Here is a 25,461-nt window from a genome sequence, read left to right on the forward strand (position 1 = left end):
CAAGCCAGAGACGTGGGCCTGTGCTTGATCGGAGTTCCGGAGGAGTCCGGCTGTTGTTCGTTCGAGACGCTAGGACATTCCACGAAATGCCCTGCTGTTCTACTCCTCCCTGCACTTTCCCCCTCCTTTCCTTCTTCCTTTACGCCTCTCCTGATTTCCACTCGCTGCCCCAACGTCCTAAGATCCGTAAGGAGTACTTACTCTACTCCAGTGTAGTGATGGGATCGATCCGCTGTAATCCCAATAAATATTACAAACTTTTTGAAAAATATTTGTTTAATAATTTAACATTCTATTGGGTTTTATTATCTTTTCTCGAATTCGATAATGTTAATCATTTAAACGTAATATAATTGTAGAAAAATTTTGTTAATATTGATAATTTTATCTGTATTAAATAAAATTGATAGAAATGTATACGTGTATGTCAGAATTTGAATATAAAATGTATTTGAATTAATATAAATGTAAATGTTAAATGATTGCATGATTAAAAAAAGTAAAAGAGAATTTAAAAATGACAAATAAATGTTCATATGTTATAAACATTAAACGATAATATTATTATTGTTAAATTCAAGAATCGATTTAAAAAATTCAATTGCAAATTGATTCCATCACTACATAAAGCGTGCACGATCTGTGCATCATATGGCAGTCACTTTTATACATGTGGATCTTCCACATACGCATACAAATTCTATGCAACTGAACGTGCCTTTCTTCATATTCTACTACTACAAATGTATACTGCTTATTGTTCTTTTTACAGGGCCGTACACTCATCGTTGTTTATATAAAAAATTGTGAAAGTTACTCTTTCGTTTTTCACGTAAACATAGTTTTTTATTTTTGTATTAGCTATTTACAAAATTAATTATTTCAAATATATGTATTATATTATACATGAAAATATTTTCTATCAATTTATATATAAAATAATTTTTGAAATATCAATTAAGAATAATTTATATAATTATTACTTATTTCTTTTTTTATCTTGTTAAATTTTTCATTCATCAAATATCTGTTTAAATTAGTAATAAATATTTAACGTGTTTATATTCTTGAAACTTGCAACTTTTTGTATAATTAAGATAATATTCATATTATTTTAATTTAGTATATTAAATTTCAAATATTTTATTAAAAACATATATAATGATATATATATAATAAATATATGTAATACTTACATATATATAAAATCTATTTTTAGTGTTTCTGATAAGAAAATTGATTTTAAAAGAATGATTTTATTATGTTAATTCTAGCAATCAATTTGTTCAAATAAATTCCACCAAAAATCTATATATAAAATCATTAAATCAATATATAATATCTATATATAAATTTTCAGTTATATATGTTTATTGTATATATACAAAGTATTTAAAAAAAATAGCTTCTTCACCAAAAGCAAAAAATATTCAATCAACATAAATTCTGTAATCAATTCTTTCAACATAAAATCATTGGCGAACATTTTACATATGAATGACTTTATTTGTAATATAATAAACGTAAACAAAGCGATAGATTCAGAAGCTCTATTCTAGATTCAAGACTGTAAATTATTAATTGATATTAGTAATATTGTTATCATATAAAATTTCAAAATTAGAAAACTAAAAAGTTTAAATTTTGCACATTGTTACATATTATTATCCAATATCTATATTTAATACTATTACTAACATTTAATATCTAATTGTTTATTCAAATTATTTAAACTTCATATATCTTTCCGTATACGTAACTGTATATAATTATAATTTTCAATTAGCATTCTTTATCACTCAAATATTATTAACTTCAATTCACTTCATTATTATATTATCATCATAAATAAAAGACAGGAACATTAGAAAGTCTTATCATTATTTATCTTTTCTATTTCCTGTTCACTTTCATGATTAGTATTTTCTTCCGATCATTCTTTCCGAGAAACGGATGCTTCGTAGAGGTCAACTCCCTGAAGGCCGTCCTTCCGGGACTGGCAGACGCGTGAGAAGAAGGTTGTATGTATTTGTTAGATAGCAGCTACTCCCTGTACAAGTCTCGAACAGGGACGATGAAACATAGTTGAAGCGACACCTTAGAAGACTGCGTCTGTCCTTGGCTTTACCGATCCGGAATAGATAAGGTAGATTATCACAAAGATTTCCTATTTACCTGTTATTCTCTCTTCTCATATTAGTATTTATAACGGTACTATATATATATATTTGAACACGATGTCACAGAATTTTGTCAATTTCTTTCTCATATTTTTTTTACGTCATTATGAAAATATAGAATTAAAATAAGAATAGAACAGGATATTTTTAAATTCATGGAAATATTATTTTCTCATTAAGAATTTCAATTGAAATTTTTTATGATGTGATATGTGATGAAAAAATGAACAAATTTGTTATCGAATTGCAATGATTTTAAAAAAAATTTTAAGAAAATTGATATGATATAATCTCTTGATTAACATAATCCAGATAATATAATAAAAAACAAAATTACGTTAGCACAAATTATTTTTTATTTTTTATTTTATCTTTCACGGTTATTGAAAAGCAAACTTTTTGATTTATTTTTTATATTGTTTATATATTATAGCAAAGTGTTTAAAAAAAATTCTATTTGAATTCACAAAAGTGTAAATAAGTTTTTTTTATTTTTCTTTTTAAAGTCATTTGTCATTTTTTTTTTTATTTTTTTCGTTATACAATATGTATAACGAAATATTTAAAAAAGTCCATTCATGTTGGAAGTAATACTTCAACAAATTCATCGTATAATATATATTTTAATATAATAAAAGACGTGTATAATAAAAATTGTATTCATTTTTCAATAGGAATTTATAAAAATATAATTTAATTTTTTTTATGATTAAAAATATTGTAAATTACAATATTTCAATATTAAAATTAGTGATAAAAGATTAATAGAACAATAGAATAGATCGATAAAATGTAAGGATAACTTTTGAAATTTAAAAATTTAAATGATTAATAATATTATTTTAATATTAAAAAAATTTCATTATTTAAATGATCGATTATCTGCACACATGATGAACATTCAATTATAAATACATATTTGCATTCTGGAATAATATTTAATAACGATTAATTCATTTTTCATAATACATTTCTCTCACTAAATTTATTTTTTTATATAATAAGCATTCATATTTAAAAATTGTTTAATTTTTAATTGTTTCGTAACAGTATATCAGTAAATTTGATTTTTCCTAATTGATTATTCGAAAAATTATTTATTTGACTAAATTTTTCTTCGAATTAATCCGAATAATAATTAATGTTAAATAATTTAATATTAAGAAACAAATTAATCACAAATCTCATTTATAATTTACGCAATGACGCCAAGAAAATCTATGTGACGTAAAAAATGTGTAAGGAATTGAGATATTTTCTTGATTTTTCATTCAGTATGTAAATTTATAGTTAAAAGTCTCATTATCGTCTTCGAATATGAAGTATAAATCAGAAAGAATTTAGTACAGACTGCGTTCCTAAAGATTTTAACTTACGTATCCGTAATTTTCTCCGAAAACTTTCTGATACCGGTCAGTGTTAATGTTTATCCACATATTTTTTCCACGTTTTATTATACAATACAAAAGTATAAGTTTTCAGATGATATGAAATATATTGCATTGTATATATAAAAATTGCATAGTTTATGTAAATTAAAAAAAACTGTTTATGATTTGCTATTTAACTTTATAATTAAAACAAATTATGAATTATATAAAATTAAAGTACATAAATGCTTAATATTATTACTCAAGAAAATAAATAATTTAAATTGATTTCTATTTGGAATAATTAATGATTAATATTTATAATAATCAATATCTTATTTACGTCATTAAAATTTTTATCAACGAACCTTTGAATAATAAAACAAAATATAAATATTATCGAAATTTGAGAAGAATATTATTTATGAAAATATTATAGTATTTTTTAATAAATTACAATTTTTTTATATAACATTTAAATAACACATATGTAATTAATTATAAAGAATATTTTTTCTCAGTATAATTATTATAATATTTATGTATGTATGTATTTACAATATATTTACAATATATTATTATATATTTTGAAATGAGCAAAAGAAAAACATATAACAAAAATTTATCGATAATTTAAAATACACTAAAATATAAATTATATATCTGAAATATTAAAAATTGTAACTAATTGACCACATTTTTAAATTGGCATTTCCCTCGATGTAATTGCATATTACTAAACAGCTGTAAATCTGAGAAATCGGCTGAAAAGTTCGAACGTGGAGTATTAACCTATCGCAGAGAACCCGTTATAACTCACGAACAGTGTACATATATACATATACATATACCGAGAGCGTTTCGAAAGAGTGAATGCGTGTGGATAGGGCTTTATGCTCGTCTGAACGTCGAATCCGTCCCCTGTCGTCCCACCAGGATCCCCCACTCTGATGGTTCGAGTCCATCCCTTCAGTGGCTCGGCAGTGCGCGTTCGATACACGGAATCGCCTCGTGGTTCTTGGAAGGCAGTAGACTGTCGTCAGCCACGCCAGACGGCGCACTGCTCGCACGCTCATTGCTCTCTCGTCAGAGATACTCGCCCACTGGTTCACCCACGGCTGCTGTTACCTCGCTCTCGCGACCTCCCCTCTCTCTCTCTCTCTTTCTCTGCTGCTGGCAGCAGCACACTCGACTTAGCGGGCCGCCAGTTACGCAATAATAACAACGCCGTCAGGAGGTGTAGCATGCGCGTGCTGTGCCACCTATACGCCGACGAACGACCCTGGAACGACGAGCTGCCGGTTCGTCGTCGTCGCCGCCGCTTCTGCTATTACTGCTGCTGCGATCACTTGTTGAAAACCCGATAGGAGAGCGCGCATCCGTATTGCAAAGCAGTCGTACTACACGAGCATCTTCGTTGGGTGGGAAGAGATTGTGGTGATAGTAGTAGTGGTGGTGGTGGTAGTGGTGGTGGTGTCGACCAACAGGAGCGTGGAAAGTGCGTGTAGTGTTGTTGAACAGGAATTATCTTACAGGAAGAGTGATGAGTAGTAACGTAGTAGACACGGCGGATAGCGGATTGATTCTGTGCCGAGTGAGTGGCGCGGATCAAATGCTCGATACGCGACACGCGCTTCGAGATCCTACCTTACGGTGGATCGAATCAATTCCTTGCCGTTTGAATCAAGGATGAATAAACGAGGAATCGCAATGCTTATAGTGTATCACAATTATTCGCTCAAAGCATCGTTGTCTTTGTTATCTGCCGAGCGAAGATTCGTCGAAACGCGGAAATTGACTTCTATAAGTCTCTACCACAGAAAATTCGTGTGAAAAAAAAAAAAAAAAGAAAAAAAGAAAATTCCGTGATGGATACTTGTTGAATCATTGACTGAAATCGTATCGTTATATATTATTCTTGGGACCCATGTGACAAAAGGAAGAGGAATGACATAAGAAAGATATATCGTTGGAGAAAAACACGAGGTGCACGTTCGAGAGAAGTACACGAAGTGGTAAGTACACGAAATATGTCGCGATTAGGCGCCAATGACGTCAGACAAGAGTCGTGGAGCCGTGTAAGTCGTAAGAGGAATTCATTTGTGGAGTTCGCGGTGCGTTTACCGACACGTTCAAGTCGATGTGTTCGTTATATTACTGCTGGCGATAGTAATCGTAGTAGTAACGACAACAGTATCTGTCAGAATAGTATTGGTGCTGGTAAGAGTTGTGTAGTGGTTTCGGTATCAGTGTTGCCGAACAGAAGAGTGGTGGGGCTAAAGGAGAACCCGTGTGGAATTGCTGCGTGGTCCGTCGTGGTAGCCAATTATATTTTCTACGTGTGTGCTACGCGGGCAATGACTAACTGCTCGCCGTTAAGTGTGTTAGTAGGAGATATCGTCGACGGACTCGTTTCTGCGTTGGTGTTACCGTCTACGTCAGCACCGGTCGGACGGGATTTGCATAGCAAACAGATTGACGCGCTAGTAAGTGGATAACGAGAGAGGAGTCGCGACTTTGTGTCCCACCGCGTACCAAAGAGAAAAGGATAGTGCATGTCTCTCTGTGTTGCTCTCATGTTTCTGTAAGAAAGAAAGAGCGAGGAGAGTAGAGCCAAGAGACGCAGACGACGGGGCAAATGTGGAGCTTAAAATAGAAGAGTGACTTCGGCTTAAGTACGCGCCAGGGGGACAGGCAAATAAAGAGTAACCGAAGAGGGTGTCTCCTTTCCGATTTTCTTCCAAGGAAATCATTATTGTGCTTCTTCTGTGATACGTTACTCTAATATGTTTGGTACTATTGCGATCGTGGTCATATAAGAAGACAAAAGACAGAGAGATAGTATATTTATATGTACAGAAAATTTTTTCATTTGCACCCTGTGTAAAAATAGTGAATGAAGACTTGAATATTGAATAGACGGCGATTGGTTATCGTATCAGAAATTTCGGTAGTGAGTGTTCTGTGATAACGTAGTGCGAATCGAAGAATGAAAAAAAGCAAAGTGTGATTCTTCACTCATTTTTATCAGCCTGACATTTTTTGATTTGAGTAAAAACGGATCATCGTAACCGACAAACTGGAGGCGTCTGCATCTCGGTCTCTCCTATAATGGATCGTGACTCGCGTTCGTATTCCTGCGGAGGCTGCGAGAGGACCGAGGTCCGAGCTATGCCGATGGAGTAACAAGTGAGCGGCGAAGCGGCGTTGCCATGACGACAGGTGAACCATGAGCTATACTCCTCTCTCCTATATCTCTTTCTCTTTCTTTCGCTCTGTTTTTCTCGCTTCTTATCCAGTCTTTCCTTTCCTTCGATCTTTCCTTTTCTTTCTATCTCGTCTCTCTCTCTCCTTTTCTCTTGTATACCTGCCCGCGCGCGTGTATGAATCCTTTCCTCTCTTGGAATCTCCTATTTGCTCTCTTTCTTCTTGTCTCTATCTCCATCTCTGTCTTCGTTCGTGTTCCACCTCCCTTGTAACTTCCCGTTTGCCGACCCTCTTAGAATCTATCCCTCTCTTTTTATCTCTCCTCTCTTCCTATCTTTCTTTCTTTCTTTCGTTCTTTGGCCGATTCTCGCAATTGTCCCTCTTCTCGTCTCTGACCCCGTATACTTGCGAGATACGGCGCGACAACAGTGCCGTCTGTCTTCTTCCTTCCCAGCATAAACCGCATTTATCTACCTGTCTCCGCTTCATGGCCTTTCTTCCCCCTCTCGGTTTTCTGTCCTCTTCTCGTATTCAAGCTCAGTTTCTTTCTTTTTCCTCAACGGTCTTCCCTCGTACGTATTTCCCACTCCTCGAAGGAACCGTGTAATCTCTCGCGCTCTCTCGCACTCGCTTACGCTTGGTGAGCACTCGGTGAACGCCGTTGTAGCATGCCTAACGCGTAGGCCGCGCGATATTCCAAGTACGCTTGGCTATTTTCATGCTACGCCAGAAAGATACCTAGCGACGCGCCACGCTTGTAGGTGACACGACACCGACGACTGATCGTCGACTGCTGTATAAAATCGAAATCGAACAATTAGAATGACTAACCTAGGAATTATTGAAATTCTTTATTTGTTTAATTAGATAATTTGCGAGGAAAGGATATCAAATTAATCATTTTTCTCTTTTTTAATTATTAGTTATTTTTAAATTATTATTTTAATATCTTTTTAACTATATTGCATTTGTAAACATTATATTTTAAATCATTATTTAAAAATAAAAGATATTAAGTCTTTGTATCATTTCAATGAATTATATAAAAGTATGTACATACCTTTTTTATATATATACAAGTATATATGAATAATTTATTCAATGCAATTGAATAATATCTTTTTTTATTGTATATTTATCAATATTTTATAAAATAAAATCTATGAATTATATTTATTATATTTTAAATATAAATATATAAAAATTTTTCACTATTATTCACGAATATTTGGAGTAAATCGATTATATTTAATATAAATATATATATATACATATTTAGTACACAATAATTTATTAACTTTTTTAATTACTACAAATATATGCATTTATAAATATATGCATTTTTCAACTTTTAAATATCATTATTTATTATCTTCTGCTAAATTTTTTCCACAAATTTTTTATATTAATCTTACACCTAATTAGTATATTTTTAAAATTCAAATAGTTCTTTGTAATTCTATATACAATGAAGAACTGCTTTATTATACTGGAGAATAAAAGTTATTTTTTAGCTATTTTACTAGTGAATTTATTCTTAGATTAATATTTTGACATTTTTTTCTTTGTTTACACCACAATGATATATTAAAAATCTTTTTCTTGCATTTTTTACACTATTTTCTTAACTATATATTTACATTATATTACTCTACATATTAATAGGAAATAAATGAATATTTTATAATTAATTTCATCAATATATGTGAATATTTTCAAGCTATCATATATTATAAGTAAATGTTTCGTACGTTTCGTATCTTGAACTACTTAATCCGATTAAACATTATTACAACAAAATTGTGAATTTATTACATATTTATAACTATTTTAACTAATAAATAATTATTGAAAATAAAAAATTAAATATTTATTATCTAATATATATGTGTTCTTTATAGTCTTAGATTATAATAAAATTCTTCTTACAATATAAAAAAATAAGTATAAAATAAATATACAAAAATATTTCAGATCCATTAAATTTGAAAGAATATTATTTTTAAATATTTATTATTTATTTTTTTATTATAAAAATAATTCTATTATAACTTAAAACTGTAAATAAAAATATATTATATAATTTGCAATAAATATTTGCAAATTTCTATCTTTAATAATTGAATAAAATAATTGAATAAAAGAATAGTGAGTTTATAATTTTTGATAGTATATATTACATTATATTTTTTCAATTTTTTTTTTAATATTTTTTTTTAACTATGGAAATAACTACAGTTGAGTTATTTTTATAAGGAAAATATTTGTTCAATCAGAATAGTAAAAATTCGTATTATATATAACTGAAGATATTTCCAGTTAATACTATGAGATAATTAATTCCATTCAATTAAATTCTTTTGATTTTGAACATCACAATAACATATTTTATATTAAGCATGAGAATAGATTGAGAGTGTTTAATTAAAACTTAATTTTGCTGGAACATGTCCCATTCAAACAAACAAACAAACTGAGACACGTGCCAATATTTAAAACCGGGAACAAAATTTTTTTTATATTTCTGTCAGATTAAGAAGTTAAGAAAGAATGAATACATATACACAATATAAATATAATTGTGAAATGAAACTATTTTTATTTTATTATTTTATTTTATCATTTTATCATTTTATATTTTCATTATTAAAATAATATTCTGTGAATGCAAATAATCATATTTATTTTTTATATTTTAAATATTGATTTTAAATATTTAAAATATTCATTTATTCATTCAAATATTTAAATCATGAAAGATATGTGACGAAATACTAAGAAATACAATTTGTACATTCTACGTTTGAATATTTCGTAATTTTTGTCATTTATTTGTATATACATATTTGATTGACAGTAACGTTAATCGTGTATAATTTATAAATTATTACATTGAAGTGCGTTATATATTTCATAATAATATACTTTTGATTCGATATAAATAATGCAATGTATATTATTTGAATAATAATAATTTTTTTTTTTTTTTTACTAAAATTTTATGAAAATTATCTAATTCTTAGTCATAAAATTACATCGTTAAAAAGAAAATTATACAATAATATACACAAGTAAAAATTTTTCAATTTATATAATATTATAAATAACAATATTAAAATATTATTTATACATATTCAAAATTATAAATATATAAAATATTGTTTTCAATTCTCATTGTAAGATTAAATTGTGAAAAAAGTTTTCTTAGCATCTCGATATTAAAGGCGCAAATAATACATATACATATAATGTGTATATGTTGCAGATTTTCTAAGAAGAAATTCCGTTGATATTTATAGGTTTGAAAATTTTTTCTATGATGAAAGTTTTGTGTAAATTCGAGATAAAATTAATTTAAAATGAAGAAATATTATTAACTGGATCACATTATTTTATACGATAATTTTAACATATTGTGAATGATTAAATTATTTTGAATATTTCGAGATTATTAATTATTTGAAGTTAATAATGAATTTGAATTATAGTACGTATCTAGTTTCTATTCTAAAAAATATTATTTTCATAATATATTATTATATTTTATTATTATTATTATGTATTATTAAACAAATAGTATTAAGTATTATGAAATATATAGTAAAATATATTTTACATTTTTTTATTTGTAATTATAACCAAAATTATGATTTTAATATTTAAAATCATATAATTTGACAATGAAAATTTTTTTATCTTTTTACACTTAATTTGTTGCAATTTATTTTAAATTTTAAAACATTAGATTCGCATTTGATTTCAACAAACTTGCTACTTAAAATGATTGTGATATGTTAAAAACAAAAATATATTTAATAACGAAAAAAATATCATTTAGGATTCCTATGTTTTCAATTTTATTCTTGATTGAAATTCGAATAAATCATAATTTTATAGGATTCGTAATAATTTTATCAATCATTGATATGGAGGTATTATTATTTAAGAAATTTATGTATTACACATGCACGAAATTCATTGATTTATTAAAGAATTTTGATTAATTTTGATTATTGTTATATTATTGTTATTCATTATGAAATCAATGAAATTTAAATCAATTATTAGTAACTTTAATGAAATTTTTGTAAGGTTTTTGATGCGTCGTGTTTTTAAGAAGTTTAAAGAAAAAATTCGGGAATAAAATTGGGAAAACAGTTGCGAAACGTTGGCCTAGATTCAAATCTTATTTCACACAGGTGCCACATATGAATGATTTGGGGAATCTAGTTCTATCGAAATATCATTCAAATATACTTAATGAAAGTCTAAAATTTATTTATAATTTAAAAGTAAAGTTTGAAAAATTAATTTACTCGTTTTTTATTTAAAAGTGTGAAAGAGAAATTCTAATATTAACAAATTCATCAATGGAAAATTTTAGTTAACTGTTTGTTATTTTTTACTTTTTAATTCTAGATAAGTTTAATAATTAATGAAGAAATATAATAATTTATATTTTAAAAAAATTTCATATTAAATGTAAGAATAAGTTCGAATCTACATTTGATGAAATGATAAAATGAGGGCAAGTCCAAATTTATCAATATCTGTACTTAATTTATATACATGATGTAGAATTTTTTTTTTTAAATATATAATAATCCAAAAATGTCAAATATTGTCAATGTCAAAAATCCACATTTACTTCAGTTGTAAAGTTTTGAATTTTGGTATTAAAAATTAAAAGCATAAAAAAAGCAAATGCTTAAATTCGATTAAAACATAAAATGACGGTTATCTTTGACAAGAAAATTAAATATGTAACTATATTTAATCTGATGGTCAAATTTGCTTTAATAGCTAGAGTTCTATGTCGAATATCTGGAAAATTTAGTTATGCGTATTGTACATTCGTTCAGTGATACCATAAAGTAGTTACAGCCATATAATAAGCTTAAAAGCACTTGAATGCACTCGCTTTTCTCGTTCAAACTGTATTTTCGATTTTCGATTTTAACTTTGACGGCTTCAATGACATAATTTTTTTTTTTTCGTAATTTTTCAATTAAAAATGATATTAAAATTGTATAAATTGTGTTAAAAAAAAATGTTGCATGTAAATTTGTTTTTCTTCGAAATGCAAATTATCTGTCTTCTTCTCTTATCTTTTATATTTTTATCTTAATGCAAATATTATTTAGCGTGTTATATATTCTTAGTTCATAACGATTACTATAGATATCTATATAAATATATATATATATATATATATATATATATATATATATATATATACATAAGTATATACATATAATTTATATGCATTTTCTATGTAAGAACATATATTATACATTATAACTGAACGCTTATGTGCGTTCAATAAGTTAAATTCTCTTTCTTCAGCAAAAATTACAATGTTTTTAAAGAAACCAAGAATATATATAAAACCACGTATATATCTTATTTCTTTTTATGTTGAACATTGCTGTATAATATAAGAAAGAATTCGGAAAGATTAATATTATTATTAATAATTATTTATTATTATAGGTAAATATCAGGAAATAATTTCATGTATTATGTAATAGAGTTTATAAAGAGTCATATAAGGAACTGAATAGGAAGAATGAATCATCAAGATATTTCTCATCATATTCTTATTCTAGTAATAAAATTATTATCTTATCGAGTTTTTAAATCTAGTTGAAAAATTATATAATTTTAATTTAATTATATATAGTTTTTCCTAATGAAATATAAATGGTTGCAATAAAAAAAACTATTACATTACTTTTTATTTATTCATATTAATTGAAAATTAGCAATAAAAATAGGAGAATGGTAACAATTTATGAAAAAAAATTTGTATCATTCTAGTTTTCATTTAATGATTTACATCAAAAAGTACAATTAACATTTATTTTAAAATTTTTATGATATTCGTATTTTCCACGGAAACACATACTCTAAATAAATATAAAAAATATATAGCGAAATTTTTTGATAAATTGTTCCAATTCCTAGCTAAAAATATGTGTTAAAAATTTATAGAATCAATGGAAAATCATGTACTGTACTTCAAAGATAACGATGTGTTTTGCGATATGACATTGTACTTCGTTGAAAATCAAGATTAGATTAATCAATGTTATTTTGTCACTGCGTAATTTATATTTGAAATCTCAATAAATGAAGAATTATATGAAGAATTTTTACAACTTTTCATTTAAAAGAGATATTGAAGAAAAAATTTAATAATCTTAGATTAAAATATTCGTTCAATGGATTGATATCTTGATTGACAAGTAAAAGTAAATTTAGAAAGAAATCTCTTTTATTTCTAACATATTATATCTAATAATTCTTACTTTAATTCCTTCTTTGTGCATGTAATAATATTTATTACTTTTAAGATTGAAAAATCTACGATAATTTTATATTAAAATTTATAAATATAAATGATACTGATTAAATTATTTAGTTAAACGAATTATTTATAAGTTTTTTCAATGTTTTTTCTTTACTTAATTACATTATATTTAATATATTTTTTTAATATAAAAGAGATTATCCAATATTAATATAGAACTAAAAATAATTGAATAATATTGAAAGAAGCATAAGAAAGAAGTTTAGATATGAAAGAATATATAAAAAAACAATTAATTTTCTATCAATATTGTTTGAAATATTTATAAATATTTAGGAATACAGATGATATTATTATCATGCGATAATAAAAAAAAATAATTTTTCTTCTTCTTTATTAATTATTTATTTACTTCTTCGAATATTGTAATCGGTCTTATAAATCATTCTAGTTAATAAAAAGAACAGTTAAAGATGTTTTTCATCATAGTATTAATGAATAAACTGTGAGTAAACAATGAACGATTCTTGGCTGTGAATGTCCTACGATATGCTGTGCTTAGGACTTGTGACCTAATCACCCATTCACATACATATGTATAGTATTCCATCATTACCGTGCAATGAATGCTATTACAACGATGAGAAACTAAGAATGCCATATGAAATTCATTAATAAAAAGATACAATATTTATCAGTTTTTAATTTTTAATTATTTTTTTTTATAATTTTTTTAGAAATATAAATTTATTACGAGTTACGAAAATATTTCAACGTTGAAACGAAATAATAGCAAAATGAAAAGATGAATGAATAGGTGGAATGAATCTATTTTAAAAAGATAATCGAATTCTTAACATTCTTGTTCACTGAATTATTGTGAACTATTAATTTCACATTATACTAATATGAATGGTAAAATAAAAATAAAAATAATATTTTGTCATATTTTATTTTTAAATAAAAATAAAAAATAAAAAAAATTACTATTTGTTTAAAAAATTATTTGTATAATATAAAATATGTGAAAAAGAAATAATAAAATTGTTAGAAGAATCAATAATAGAAATAAAAATATGATATTTATCGTGAATTATTGTTATTTTTTATTTCTTTACTATTTATATATTTTTATTCTGATTAATAACAAACATTAAAGAATAAGGATAAAAAGAAAAAATATTTAAGAATTTTTATTCAAATCTTAAAAATACTATATAATACAGTGAAATATATAGAAATTACTTACTTGTGGCAAAGATACAAAACAAGCAATTCTATTTTTAAGTTATATATTTATCTTTAGAGCATCTTCAATGTTCAGTAGCAATCTGCCAGCTTGAGTATCAACTGTCAATTATGAATATTTCTTGGTAAAACCACTTACATTATTGTGATATTTACATTCTTAAAAGCATGTAAGTTTAGAAAAATTCTCTGCAGTAATATCCATTTTTTATTATTTTTTACTCTATTATTCCATTATGACGTATTAATTTTTCAAAAATATTTTCAATTTTTTAAAAACATTGTTTAAAAAAAAAGATTATGCTTTCGTCTTTTTAATTTTATATTAAAAATGATATTATTAAGTAATTATAAGACATTACTAAAATTTAACGATAATAATAAAATTTTTTTTATTTATCATCATTATTATATTCATTAAACTTATTATTATTAAAAAAATTATTTCAGAAACAATATTAAATTTAAAAAAAATTCCTTTCATCCGATTTCTCTATTCTAACTCGTAATTCATTCAAACTAGTTTTAATCATTTCGAATTATGTTTAAAAAATACATAAAAAAATTATCTCGATACAAAGAAGAAAAAAGTCATCATGTTAATATTATAATTTGTATAAAGAATAAAACAGTTTGCAACGAATTATGAAAGTCGTGCATTCCAGATTGCGCTCGAAATCGCGCCTCGAAAACGCTCGTAATAATAGGTAGCGAGGTGATCCGTGGCTCTTAAAAACAACAGGGAATTCCGTGGACACACGGCCGTGAACGGCCTAGGGCACATAGACGATATACGGGGTGCGTGACCTAATATCATCCGTTCACCGCTCTATTGGAGCGACGCGGCGCAAGTCGAACCGATGCGAATTTACGCCGAGTTTACTGCTTCTCTTCTTGGAAAGGGATCTATGGGAGAAGGAAGCGAGGAGCGAAGAGCAGCGAGAGTGTGAGCGCGGCGAGGTGAGGATTGGGTGGGGAAAAGTTGGGGGTTTCCTCGTGGCTGGCAAGGCGAGCGGAGCCGAGTCAAGTCGAGTATTGTCGACTCACGGAGACACAGCGGGGGAACTGACAACCGTCTCCGGGTATGCTCGGCTGCTGGCAAGACGCTCGCGGGGAGGGTGTTGGCGCTTCGTCTAAACAGGGATGCGGGGAAGTGAGGAGAATGTAGTTGATCAGACCGAGGGACGTGGAAGGACGCTTCGTCAGACGAGCGAGCCCAGTCCTACGTGTGACTCACTTGCTTGCGGCGGGAATCTCCCGCTTCTCTACCGATGGCAGCACTATACGAATTACTGTCGTCACAATTGTCTTGACGTGCTTTATTTTATCGTTACTCTCCACGAAACTTTATTTATACGAATGAAATTCTAATGGATTACACGAACTTTAATTAAATTAAATTAAAATTAAATTAAATTCTTATTATCTAAATTATTGCCAACCATTATTCTGTTAATGCGAATGTTTTTACAACATAATAATTGGAAATATATTTTGTATTTTTTATAGAAAATAAATGAGAAATTAATTAATTAAACATTCAACAATTATCGTACTTGTAAAATTGTTTTCATTTCTAATTTTTGATACATATTATGCATTTTAGAAAAAAATTATAATTGATAAGAAGAATACTTATATTTCTATTATATGAATAACAAATCTATTTGTTTTCTATTGTAGCATAATGTATGTATTTAAATATAAACACAATTTAAATATGTATATTTAAATATATTTTTTACAAGTTATACAATTTCGTAAAGATATTAGTATGCCTAAATAATTAATATAATTTTATATGAAAAATAACTGATATAGGTTAAATAGAATATCTAAGTCTTGTTTCGACTAAATTATTTGAAGACAAAAAAAGAATGCTTATCGGTAGACAGTGATTCATTCCAATGCTTCTCATCCATAAATAGATTGCAGACTGCTGCAGCTTATATATTTTTTTCTTAGTTTAATGCAGAAACGGAATAAAAAATCTTCCACCTATATATAAATTTATCCTATGCGAAATTTCTAAGTCTGAATTGGTACGAAGAATATTTCAATTCTAACAAAGTTTTTGATACAAATAAATAATTAATGTATTTGATAAAGTTGTTTTTTTTTACTTTTGATTTATTGATATAAATATAATTATTTTATATTGATTTTAATTTTTAATATTATATCTTATAGTCCTAAATTAAATATCAGAAATTTTAAGGAATTTTTTTATATTTATGTATAAGAAAACATTTAATAAATATTATAAACCAAAAAATAATTTTATTATTAAAATATTATTAAATATAAATATAGAACAATTTAGATATAGAACAATTAATAATAAATATTCATATTATATAAACACAATATCAAATTTTTATATCTTTAATTAATACTTTATGTCTTATAATATAAATAAAATTATTTTTTTAAAATAATTTTCCAATCATAAAAACGCTATGTATAACTTTCAATATTAAATTGAAAATCAATTTTAAATATATATTCTTTTTAAAAAAAAAATTTATGTACATTTTCATTCATTGTAATATATTTAATAACTTAATTCGAATTCTTTAAAAATATATATGCAAATATTTTTTAGAAATAAAAGATGTTCAAACATAAAAATTAAATTGCAATTTTAAAATGCTTTATAAATTTTTAATAAAATAAAATTAAGATATTATTTAGTTTATTATTTAGTTTAATGAGAAAATTTATGAAATATTTTATAAATGTAATTATATTTTCTAAATACATTTTATATTTTCTATTTTAACTAAAGAATCTTTTTATTTTTAAAATTTATGAAGCATATAAAATTTATATTTACATAGCATTTAAATAGCAATTACGCTACTCTTTTTATCCAAAATACTTTAGATCAATCATTCCAAATTATAAATTTAAAATTTTCATTTTGATTTCTGATTGATATTTAATTGTCATTGAACTCTTCCAACTTTTATCAACGTCGTTCCTGCGTCCTTATTTATCATTGGTGTGTCCCGCTTTTTTAACCTTTAACCCATTAACGGTTCAACGTCGATGGTAACCGAAGAGATTTTATTCTGTCTGTAACGTTATGTACCAATCAACAGCTAACTTCTGTGGCAATTTAATGATAAGTTGAGTTAGATGGAAATTTTTAGAATACTTTGTAAAATGTATCCGAAACTCAAATAATACAAAAGTTTAATTTTTAGGTATAATAAAATATTTTTTTTATTCAATATTAAAAAAATTTGTGTAATATTATATTTGAATAATAAAATATCAAATTTGTTTCTAATTGTTTATAAAATTATGGATTTTTAGAAAAATTTATGACAGGAAAAAATAAAAAAATAATTTAAAAAAATTTTAAATTTAAATTTTTATATTATATTATATTATATTACATTTATATAAATATTATTTTTATATTATGCAAATTGTTATATCATTGTGTTGATTTTTTTATTTAATTAATTTTATAATATATATAATAAATAATTTTTTTATTTAATGCACATTCTTTGGATGTATTAGTCACTGAAGTATTCAGTATATTTTATGAAAAATCGTATATAAGTAAAAAAATAGCAATTTGATATCAATTTTTGATATTTTATTTTGAAATGATAACTAATTATTTTAAAAAAATGTAATATAATGAATGATAAAAAATCATATGTCAAGAATTAAATATAAAATAGAAACTGGATACTTTTGGGACAAATTGTAAACATTTGTGCTATTTACAGAAAATCAGATATAGTAATATAGTGCATATTATAAGTTATAATATTTATAGATAATAATATAATTGTATGGTATTATACATGTATTTATATTAAAATAAAAATAAGAATAAAAATGTTTACTTAAATGATATTACTTTTCTATATATTATCATTTATATTTAAACATATTTTATTACATATAACTATGTTATAGTAATACGTATTGCATCTATTATAATATAATAAATAAAACTCTTCATTCATATGAAATTTAATATGTAATGTGTAATGTGGACTTATAAATTAAATTTTTTTTTTAATTATATCAGTACATTACGCCTAATTATTTGTTTAAATTAAACATTAAATTTCGCTTATAGTATGATGACAAAAAATTTCTTTTTTATATATTTTTTTTATAAACTTTATATCGTAAAGTTCAACTAATTACTTTAAATTTTTTAAATAAAACCATTTGCTTTATCGCTCCAGAAAGAACTATTTAAAAAAACATAACTTTTTATTAAATATATAAATAAAATGTAAATTGTAAATAAGATATTAATCTATTCTAGTTTTATCAAACAAGTATTTAAAAGCATGATGATGACTCGTCTATATTCTATGCGACCGCGTTTTATAATGTAATGATTGAGCATGCGGCCAATAATGACATGGCCGAGTTCTTGGTTTAATCGAAGTTAAACTCTGATTTGTAACTTATCTGGTTTGTAGTTCTGAATATTTAAATATCATCATATATAATATAAATATTTAAATATATTTAATTAATTAACTTAATTATCGATTAGAAATATCATAATTATAAGAATAATAAGAATATATTCTTTTGTATAAAAAAATATCATTTCTTCAATTTTGTTAATCTAATAAAAATAATTATATTAAAAATATATTTTTTAAAGAAATTGTATTATTCATCTAATCATTTGTGATGATTGCTATTTTTATATCTCTGAAAGAGAAAAAAAAAACAAACAAAAATTCAATTTTAATTCTAATATATAGACAACTTTATATTATTTGATTCAGAGAAAAAAAATTATCATAAAACACATACTAAATTTATTTTTAGTAACTTCAAAGAATATATATTTTATCGTTTATTTTGTGTCGAAAGCATTACTATATCTTTGTAGATTGGTTATGATATATGAATTTATAAATGCTCAAAATACTATATAAAATTATAATCAATATAAATATTCAATATATATATATTTTTTATTAACAATATTTTATATAATTTAAAGAAAGTATTTAAATTTTTCTTCGAATATAATTTATTATATAATAATTCTGTAATATTTTTTCTCATTAATTTATTATATTTCATTTCTTTTTTGATTATTATTATTATTATAATATAATTATATATTCACGCAAACAAATAAAAAACCAGATCGAAAATAATTTACATATTAATACATCTTAAATTTATGTTATTATGTTTTATATTATAAAATATACCAATTTTTAATAAAAAAAAATATATCTTTGAATGTATATTGATTAATTTCCTATAGAAAACTTATACAATAATAACTAAATGAGAGAAAAAAAATTAATAAATCTTGTGTTCTGAAGGGTTAAAGAGAATTTATATTTTAGGAGGATATATAAATAAGGATATATATAATAAATAAAGATATAATAAGTGATAAACTTAAAATTGAAATTATCTTTTGTAATAAAAAGGTTATTTGCTAATTAATTAATCTCATTTGATAAAAATGCTAGTGTAGCAAAGCCTATCGAGACTTTTTAAAAATCTTCTAATTTATGACACGTCTGTATATCTACATATTGGTAATAAATTTAATTATATTTTAAATATAACAATTTATAACATTAATATATAATATAATATATATAAGTTTTTTTATAATATATTAACAAATAACAAATTTTCTAAGATACTGATTTTCAATTTCATTTCATTTTCAATATATATTATACATATGATATGATACAATAAAACATCTGAATGATTTAGAAAACAAATTTAGATAATCAGTCAGAATAAAATTGATTGATATATTGTCAATAAATTTAATTTAGAAACAAATAAATTATAAATTTAGTAATAATTAAAATAAATAATGAAAAATTAAATAATTTTTAATTTAAATAAAGAAGTTTTATTATATAAAAAATATATTATAATATATAGAAAATGCATTGGAAGAAGAAATAATTGTTTTTAAATGAACCTAAGACGTGTTTCAAATGTATTGGTTTAAATATATATTCATCCTATGTTCGGATCAATGAAAAACATATAAAATAAATAATTAAATGACTAATATATATATTTACTATGTCTGTGTATAAGATATGATCATAAATGTTGAGAGATTAATGAAATGCAAAAAATTCACAGCTTACAATTAGAAGAAGCACTTGACATTGTAAAATGCGAAAGAGATTCATGACATCATTCCAATTATCATTTAACACATACTGTTTCCCACATTCATGTTTAAAAAAATTGCAAATCATAGTCGATAAATATTTTAATAAGTTTTATGAAACCAATATTCTTTCTCATTTTATTTTTCTATTGAAATCTATTGAATTCTGTTTTATAAACGATTCATTAAAAAATTATAATTTTAGAGAATATAATTAAGAAAAATTTATTTTGAAATTAAAAAGATAAAAGGATTTATTAAATTGGTGATTATATAAGTATACATATTGCTATTTCACTGAAAAAAATATAAATTTACAAATTTTGAGGTAAATATATTGTTCTTAAAAATACATAATCTTTTACTATAAAAGTTTTATAATTCTTTGAACATCCTTGGCCATATTATAAAACATTTTCTTCATTATTTTATTAGAAATTTTTTTTAAATGAAATTAGTTTTTTTTTCTCTTGAAAAAATCACTTTTTTGAAATTGTATCATTATTAAACGGTTATATATTCATAGTTAATGGCAATGGTCGAATATAATCTATTGCATTATTTAATTTGACGTTTTGTTAATTCATTAGCACAAATATTATTAATGTACAAGTGTTGTAAATTATGAAACGTGTGCATAAATTTTTTATCTTATACATTTCTGTTCAGAAGTTTTATAACGTCATCTACTTCTAATCAAACTTCAGCCTTGGTATAACTTCTTGAATTTTAATTTTATGCTTTTCTTGGTAAAATTTTGAATATGTCAACTTTTCCTATTATAAAAAATATTACAATTATAAAATGTTATTAAAGTATTAAAATTATATAATAGTTTTTTTTTTCAATTTTTGACAAAACACCATAAATATTTAAAAATTTTTAAGCAAAGATATATAATTTCAGCAGAGATATATTACAGTATAAAGAATATATAACAAACTTCACTATTAGAATTCTAAAATTTATTTCGTCTTTTCTTTTTTTCTTTGTGTATAAAAATTTTAAGATAAAATTGTTAAATACAAGTTTTTTATATAATATAAAATATAAATCTTTGATTATGAACTTATTGTTTGCAAACAAAAAATATTGCAAAAGAAATTATTATCTCAAATCTAACAAATAATTATTTGAAGAAAATAGTCTTGTCCCTAATCTTTAACAAAATAATTTTATCAAATATACATAAGAAAAATGAAAAAAGAAAAAAGATATGATCTTATCAATCATATATTCAAAATATATTTACTACTATTTCTATAAAAACAAGAATATTCGAAAGAGTTCGGGAATTATTAGTTTTATGAATGGATAGAAAAAAGAAATTTTGAATATAACTGTCAAAATAATTTATAAAAATTGTTAAAGATTTATAATTAATAGATTTAAGTTTTAATCTTAAATCTCATTAATAGTTAGTATAAATTTGGTCTTAATCTTTTTGGACATCCTATATATATTTGATATTTATTACGACAGATTATTTTATTAATTCTCATGTTGTGTGTGTGTAAGCATGCATTTACGTATACATTCTTAAAAATAAAATATTATATTTATTTTATTTTATTAAAAAAATTTTTTTAAATAATTATGAGAAGAAAAAACACAACTTATTTAATTATAAAAAAGAATTATCTCGAGAAAGACACATAATAGACACGTAATAAAGATGCATTGTATATAAATTGGTTCAGATAATTTTTTCCAATATAAATATTACTCTGGTTTGGTTTTTATGTTATATTTGATTTTTATAAAAAAAATAAAATTTTTTTTAAGTAACTTAAAATTACAAAAGACTATTATCTTTTTGTAATAACATTTTGAAACAATATTTAATATTATATTCTAATACATAATATATGATATAATATATTTTTATATAAAAAAGTGTCTATATGAAATTTTACGAAACAAAAGAGATTGGTCTAATCGATATTATTTCATTTATAATAACCTTTTTATCGATGTATTTAATTTTAATATCATCTCAAAACTCTTGGAATGTAGTATTAAAGATTATGTTTTTTAGATAAAGATAAATCAGGAAATCATGAATGCTTTGCTTCCTAGAAATACTTATCTTCCGCGGAACAACTGTTTTTTCCTGTTATGAAAGAAATCAAAAATTAAAGTTTGTTGACATATTACTTTCAGAAATAAATCATTATTTTTTACATACGTATTTTTGTTTTCTTTCATTTTTTTTTTTCATAAAAATTCTTTTTCATTTAAATTGTGCAAATTAAAGCTTATTGATACAAAATATTAATTATAAAATATTACCAAGTTTATCGATATAATTTAAATTGGATTTTTCGAAAAAGAAAATATATTATAATAAAATAATAATATTTGATTAGTTAATTATCATTAACATATAAGTTAATACAATTAATTCATTATTAACATATAAAAATTGTGAATGGATTTTTGAAAATTGATATTTGATTTTTAAAGCATTCGCAAATTGAATATTTTTGAATTGATTGTATTCATTAGATTGTCAGTAATCATTTAAATCAATTCCCTTAGCATACTTGATAACAGGAATGGATTTGATAGATATCAATTGATTTATGAAAACTTTATATTTCTCCATGAATCGTCTTTGTTACTATTTTAATATTTCTAATTTTTCAAATATTTTAAATGTTTTAACAAAACTATCTAGTAAAAAATTTTCTTAATTTTAAAAATAAAATAATCCTTGATTAATTCACAACGTCGAAATTTTCACAAATCGAAACAAATATTGAAAACAAATTATTTTAAGATGCAATTAAATGTTAACAATTCATAAAGAATCTATATTTATATCATATGTTCTCGTAGAGAATTTATTATTCAATTATTAATATTATATCTATTATTAAAATTCTTGAATTCTGCAAAATTCTGCAAATGTTTAATTGATATATCCATTTTAATCCATAATTAATATTTATTTTTTAATGTATAATATATATATATATATTAATTTTATATATATATATTAATTTTTTTCAATTTGTTCAAAATTGATGAAAATAAATTTATATCCTTTACTTGTAGTAAATTTCAAAAGAGACGTTGTTGCAGTTTTTAACATTTATCTAACATAGCATAAAACGATTAACAAATTACAAAGGCCGACCATTGGATAACTGTACAATGTACAGTAGCCTGAACAGACTTATTCATGGTTCGTAATTGATCGTTTTGTCGTGCGAGTTACGCTTAATTTCTTGAACTGAAACGTTATCTCGGCTGCAACCTTCGTGTGTCACTGGTACTCACTATCCAATGACGTGTTTTACTCTCTTATCAATCCCATACTAATTCTGGTGCAATGATTCCACGCTTGCCGCCAGAATTATTAGACTGGAATAATTGAAAGTTGAATGACTTGTATAATAAACGGTCCCATTATTGATCCAACAATCGAACATTGCTAATTGATCGTGTTTTTATTGTTACACTTATAATTATTTTACCAAGAATACTATACTACTATATCGCTCGCTCTAATATTTTAGTCTTTTTATTCGATATTATGATATATAATGCTTTAATTATTTATTAAATGATTAAACAAATGTATAATATTTTTTGTTAAAGTATATGTATTATGAAAATTAAATAAAGCATTTTAAAAAATATGAAAATATTTAACATTTCTTAATTTTTATACATAATATTAAAAAATACGATCTAGACAAATCAATCAACGTGAAAGTAAAAAATCGTTATTGATTGCAAAACAAATATTGATATTGATATTAATATTATTTTGCTAAAATGATATTTATATTAATTAATAAGTATTTTACATTTCAAAAACTACAATTATTTTGAATAAATTTCGGATATTAATATTGATATTATTTACATCGAAGTATCAATCTTTAGATAAGCTATAAATATTTAATAATATATATATTTTAAATATCTTTTCATTTTTAAATAAATAAATGTCAAAATGTATTATCAGTTTAAGTGAATAAAAATTTTTATTCTAAAAATTATGGTGCTGTAAAAATCTAATTAATTTCAAAATGTATCGCTAATCTATAAAATCAAGAAAATATCGATAAAAGTATATATATATATATGTATTTTTTACAAACATTTAATATAAATTTAATATAATAAAGATATAATATAATATAGATCAAAAAAATCATAAAAGAAAACATACAGTGATAGAAAGCATAAAAATCCTATAATTTATATTATTTTTGTTTTTTACACTAAATATGAGATATATAAAATATAAAAAATGCATAGAGATTTTTATTTTACAATAATTAATATATAGTAAATAATTTCATAATCAAAAATGTGCATAAATAAAAAAGAACAAAAATTATTACCATATTATAAAGATATTCCTACATATAATGGAAATGTCCTTGTTGTGAAGTTAAATATAGTCTCTGATCATTGGTAATATATTCCAATATAACAAAAGATTTCAAAGAGACAAATTTGATTCAAATTTAATAAGAATATTTAATCAATGATATTATTTTAAAATAAGGGCATTGAGAAATATGTTAGATAATAAAGGATTAAATATGAAAAAATTGTTATCGCGGATTTGCAATCAGTTTCTGTAGAAAAATAATCCCCATTATATGCACAATTGTTTCGATTTTAAATTCATATGTATTTTAAATTATAATTCTGAAATTATTTATCAATTATAATCAATTTTTATAGGATAGAAATAAAATATTTTGTTTCAATTGATTGATTCAATTCAATAGAAAATGATTTGAAAAAAATTTTTAGGCTTTATATTCGAAAAAATCGAGTTCGACATTTTTTCAAATACAAACTCAGATTCATCAATTCTTGATTGAATACAAATAAATTATCGAAGATAATTAAGTAAAAGTAAATGAAATATGTAAATATATAAATTTTTAAGTCTTTTGCTTTTTCAAAATTCGAGATTGAACATATAACAATTATAAAATCGTATGAACG

General features: G+C 24.0%; 1 protein-coding gene and 2 long non-coding RNA genes across 6 annotated transcripts in view; 2 read left to right on the top strand and 1 right to left on the bottom strand.

Annotated features, from left to right (window-relative positions):
- Positions 1-3,955: 3,955 nt before the first annotated feature.
- Positions 3,956-4,954, bottom strand: LOC147658635 (uncharacterized). Its single transcript, XR_015293493.1, has 2 exons — positions 4,402-4,954; positions 3,956-4,314 (listed from the first exon to the last, which is right to left on the bottom strand). It is a non-coding gene; the product is annotated as an uncharacterized LOC147658635 (long non-coding RNA).
- A 145-nt stretch (positions 4,955-5,099) lies between these two features.
- Positions 5,100-25,461, top strand: part of shn (zinc finger protein schnurri) — a 52,836-nt gene continuing 32,474 nt past the window's right edge. For all 4 annotated transcript variants that reach the window (XM_086912811.1, XM_086912812.1, XM_086912823.1 and 1 more), the window contains exon 1: positions 5,100-6,772. In XM_086912811.1, the coding sequence (XP_086768937.1) occupies positions 6,763-6,772 (10 nt within the window). In that variant the 5' untranslated portion in view covers positions 5,100-6,762. The remainder of the gene's footprint in view (positions 6,773-25,461) is intronic.
- Positions 14,317-15,866, top strand: LOC147658636 (uncharacterized). The gene is made up of 2 exons (XR_015293576.1): positions 14,317-14,488; positions 14,984-15,866. It is a non-coding gene; the product is annotated as an uncharacterized LOC147658636 (long non-coding RNA).

This window comes from Apis florea, unplaced genomic scaffold, assembly GCF_048593485.1.
Source record: "Apis florea isolate Af1SG1 unplaced genomic scaffold, ASM4859348v1 contig_1794_pilon, whole genome shotgun sequence".
In the NCBI taxonomy this organism is placed as follows: Eukaryota; Metazoa; Arthropoda; class Insecta; order Hymenoptera; family Apidae; genus Apis; species Apis florea.